At 52.0% G+C, this 5000-nt stretch overlaps 1 protein-coding gene across 1 annotated transcript in view; it reads right to left on the minus strand.

Annotated features, from left to right (window-relative positions):
• Positions 1 to 2185: 2185 nt before the first annotated feature.
• Positions 2186 to 5000, minus strand: part of ap2m1b (adaptor related protein complex 2 subunit mu 1b) — an 11372-nt gene continuing 8557 nt past the window's right edge. The window contains exons 10-11 of the mRNA XM_076734604.1: positions 3202 to 3313; positions 2186 to 2951 (exon numbers count right to left, since the gene is read on the minus strand). Of these exons, the coding sequence (XP_076590719.1) occupies positions 2817 to 2951; positions 3202 to 3313 (247 nt within the window). The 3' untranslated portion in view covers positions 2186 to 2816. The remainder of the gene's footprint in view (positions 2952 to 3201; positions 3314 to 5000) is intronic.

Raw genomic sequence — 5000 nt, forward strand, 5'->3', positions numbered from 1 at the left:
CTCCGGAGCTGACTGGCATGCCACAGTGATCCATCAGCCAGGCGGAAAGTGGCTGGGCCCAGCCTGTCTGTGATCTGCATCGGTGTAGACCAAAAGGAGAGCAGTTTGTGTTATCTGTAGTGATGGTGTCCGGGACACCCCACCGGGTGAACAGGGAGGTGAGAAAGGCCATAACCACACTGTTGTTGTTGTTGTAACAGACCCCGTGGCGAGCACCTCGGGCCACTCAGAATGGAGGTCATAGGCCACCACCAGGAAGCACTGATGGTGGGGAACACCACAAAGCTCCCACCTGGATGTGAGCCCAAGGCATGGGTGGCAGCGGTGGGCCAGTCTTACCACTGACCAGGCAGGCTGCGCAGTCCTTCTCCATAGCTTCAATGTCCTTATCTATGCCCGGCCACCAGAACAGACCCCTACAGCGCTTTTGACTTTTGCAATGTCTAAGTGGCCTTTGTGTGCCATGGCCAAGACACATGCTCTCAGGGTGCTAGGGACGACCGTGCAGAGTCCCCGGGCCACGCAGGCGTCGTTCCAGCAGGAGAGAGGTCATCTTTGACCCGATGAAAAGGCACCAACTCCTCTGGGAATTTCAAGGGCCAACCCTCCCGGATGTAAGTGCGGAGCTGGGAGAGTGTGGCGTCCTCCTCTGATGCGACGTGGAGTTCCTGAAGAGAGACCGTGCCTTGGAGTGGGGTGTGGAGCATAAGGATCAGCTCAGCTTCACAAGTGTCTTGGTCGGGGGCAGGAGCTGGGCTGGGGGTGGCTCGGGAGAGCAGGTCGGCCACCACGTTCTCCCTGCCGGGAGTAAACGCGGTGGTGAAATTGTAGCGCTGGAGCCTCTCCATCTAGTGATAGATCCTCAGTGGCTTGTGCCCCAACCCTGACGTGGCGAGCAGAGCTGTGAGGGCCTGATGGTCTGTCCACAGAGTAAAGTGGTGTCCATGCAATCTGACTCATATGTTCTATTCCTGTCCAGTGTTGTCTAGCTTTTGGCAGAGCTACTTTGATACGATGATACTGTGTCAAAAATATTTTCAATGTCTATTCATGTCTCTCCCTATATTGCCATATGTGGGTATCCCAAAGATTACAATCGATACACTTCCAAGCAATTAGATGTTCTAGCTTTTACTTCCTTACTAGCAAGACGCCATCTTCTTCTCCATTGGAAGTCTAGTAAAGCTCCTTCAAGTACTCAGTGGCTCAGGGATGTCATGTCCTTTCTAAAGCTAGAGAAGATGAAATATTCAGTGAGAGGTAATTCTGAAAAGTTTTACACTAAGTGGCAATCCAACATTCATCAAGTCTCTCCGATGGACTGATGGCCCCCCTTCTCTCTTTCTCCCTCTTTTCTTTTTCTTTTTTTTCTCTCTTTTTATTGTTTTTTTTTACTCTTTATTATTATTATTATTTTTGTTCGTTACTCTGTTCTTGTGTGTTTGACCCTCAAATAATATGGAAAACGTGGCTTGTTTCTCATTTACTCTATTGAGAAGCACAAATTATTGATATTATTGTTACTTCATTTTTAACTATGGATCTCAATGTTTATGTGACCCTGCTTTTTCTCATGTGCCATTTTTCTTAATAATAAAAAAAAAAAAAAAGCGCCGTCCATACAGGTACATGTGCCATCGCTCACATGCCCAGATGCAGGCCAGTACCTCAGCTGCATTAAGAGACTGGGAGGGAAGCGCTTCGTCTTCGTCATACGCTTCGTTTTACGATGAACCGTTACACCTGCTGCCGTAACCTGAGACACACCTGTCGTGACTCATACACAACACTAAGGTGCTGCTACGGTGCTGCTCGTTGGTGTCATTCTAGCCGGTGCTCCGGGCTGCAGGTGGGGGTAGTTCAAATGGGGCAGTTTGTTTCAGACTCCTACCGCCAACTCGCCTCCTGACGGGTTCAACCAATCAGCTAGCTGGACGTGAGATGATCATGATGTGCAGAGATTTGTGGGCTTCCCCGGGTTCACCGAGGCCCCTCTTGGTCTGGGTGGTGCTCAGACTTGATGTCTCAGGTGGTTTTTCGGGTGTTGACTTTGATGAGGATGAAAACCTCAAAGGAATTTGTCTCCATCGATCGTTTCAGGTTCAAACAGCAGAGTTACTCGTGAGGACTCGAGTGTTCATCATGTTTCAGCTGCTGCACAAATAAAGACGCACTGAAAGAAATCTGAAGAGTCGATCTTTATTGAGAAAACGGAACATTTGACAACAGAGACACACACAGACACACACGCACACACACACAGACACACGCACACACACACACACACACACACACAGACACAGACACACGACACACACACACACACACACACACACACACACACACACACACACATCTGGATGGAAACAGTAAAAAAATAAAAGCGACACGTTTTCACCGAAATGAATTCAGACCTTCAAAGAGTCGACAGAGCGAACGTGTTTCAGGAGTGAAGCATGCTGGGTAAGCACACACATCACAGGTACACTACGAGACAGGAGGACTCTGCTTGGTCCCTGCTGACCCAAAGGATCCAAACCAGGTCTTCCTTAGACCTGGTCTCCTCCTTGGGTTCAGGGGGTTCAGGGAGGTCAAAGTTCCTCTGAGGTGTTTTCTGGAATGTGATTGGCTGATCTGCGTCCCCACATGGAGCTCATCAGACATTTGGAATAACTCAGGAGTAAACACAGAAAACTGAAGAACAACATGTCTCTCACACACACACACACACACACACACACACACACACACATATCTGGAGAGGAGATGTCACGGGGCGAGCGTCTTTCCCAACAGCCCCAGCGGCAGCGGCGGGGTCAGCAGCGCGTTTCGTAGATGCCGCTGCGTCCGATGTAACGAACCCATTTAATGACATCATGGTCGCTGTAGTTGAGCTTCGGCTCGAACACCTTCAGGTATCGAACCTTCAGACCTGACGGAGCGAAGGGCACCTGGGCGAGAAGGAGGAGGAGGAGGATGAGGAGGAGGACGACGAGGAAAGGGAGGAGGATGAGAAGGAGAAGGGGGAGGGGGAGGGGGAGGAGGAGGAGGAGGGTTAGTGAAGCAGCACTAACAGCTGATGTGTTTCTACTCTGTGTGCAGTTTGATCTGTGAAAGCTGACGGAGGACGTGTTGATCAGCAGAGACCTGAAGGATCAATGATGCTGATTGATAATCAATGAGTTCAGTTTGTGCTCTGACCTCAAAGTTCATGGAGATCGGAGGCCGAGCCCACTTCTTCTTGTCATTGGTCGGCAGCAGCTCGATCTCAGCGCTGATCTGAGACTCCTTCATCCCCGCCATGCGCTTTATCCTGAAACACACACACACACACACACACACACACACACACACACACACAGATTAATCTTTTGTCATGTATGATTGTGAACCTGCATCTCTTCCTTCTCTGTTTTCTACAACAGTCACCTGAACGCCACACAAGACATCAGACGTCAGCTACACAGACCACTGACCCGGGTCCACACAGACCACTGACCCGGGTCCACACAGACCACTGACCTGCATCCACACAGACCACTGACCCGCATCCACACAGACCACTGACCCGGGGCCACACAGACCACTGACCCGCATCCACACAGACCACTGACCCAGGGCCACACAGACCACTGACCCGCATCCACACAGACCACTGACCCGGGGCCACACAGACCACTGACCCGCATCCACACAGACCCGGGTCCACACAGACCGTTGACCCGCATCCACACAGACCACTGACCCGCATCCACACAGACCACTGACCCGGGGCCACACAGACCACTGGCTGACCCGGGGCCACACAGACCGCTGACCCGGGGCCACACAGACCGCTGACCCGGGTCCACACAGACCGTGGTCTGGGTCCACACAGACCTGTCCAAACAGGTGTTTTGCTGTGATGCTGAGCTTTGGACAGGTGTGCGGTCCCCCTGCACTGATGATGTCACTGTGAGACCACAGGTGCACACAGCAGATCAGCCGTTTACGTGTTTCTGCTGACATCACCTCCAGGACAGCGGACAGGTGGACTGACTGATCCTGGTTCCAGTCCAGCTGATGAAACCCGTCAGTCCTCGCTGGTCTCAGCGCTTCCTGCCGGCGCTGCGTCTCCTCTCTGTGCTCCTGCTCCTTTAAAGTCCTGCACGGCGGACTCTGCGGGCAGGCTGCGACCTGGTGATGTAATGCGGAGGCGTTGTGCTGACGCAGCGGCAGCAGGAGGTGCTGCCGGCGTTGTGGACGGCGTGTTCGCGCTGATGCTGCAGAGCTGCTCCGACCTCTTCGTCAGCACAGACGGGTTTTATTGCTCAGCTCAGAGGTCGAACCATCGATTGTTGGAGCGTACACCACTACAGCACCTCCTCAATGACAAACGCCCCGAGGAGCGCAGGAGGCTGCGTCACTCCGTCAGAGTTCGGCCGCTGCTCACAGTCTGATCCTCGGTGCAGTAAAACGTGTCGAGGTTTGACCATTTGTCCCCAAAGACTCACTTGGTCGTGTTTGATTTGGAGCAGAGCGAGACAGAAACCGGCCGAGGACAGACGCAGACTCACAGTGAAGCAGTAACTCCTGTTTGTCTCGGTGGACCAATGTCCAACAAGTCTTTCTTGTCCTGACGTCCTGAAAACAATAACAATAATAACTCCAGTCAGTGTGAAAATATGAACTACTCTGGCTCCACCATGTGTTTCCTCCTCATCGTCCTCTCTCTCGTCTCTCCTGATTGGCTGAATTATCTCTTCCAAACCAGAGTCACTGATGATTTGTGGAGAAGAAGAAGAAGACATACTTTATTAATCACACAACACAACACGCACGTGCCATGCTTCGGTGAAATTGTTCTTCCACATTTAACCCATCGTGGTCAGTCCTTCCTCCGCGGCAGACCAGGAGTGGTGTGCTGCCAGCCGACAGCGGCGCCCGGGGACCCAGTTCCTTTTGTCACCATTCGGTCAGGTGGTGATCTTGCATGTTTTTAGTGTTGTTTGTTTTTTAGT

Source organism: Chaetodon auriga, chromosome 7 (assembly GCF_051107435.1).
Source record: "Chaetodon auriga isolate fChaAug3 chromosome 7, fChaAug3.hap1, whole genome shotgun sequence".
NCBI lineage: Eukaryota > Metazoa > Chordata > Actinopteri > Chaetodontiformes > Chaetodontidae > Chaetodon > Chaetodon auriga.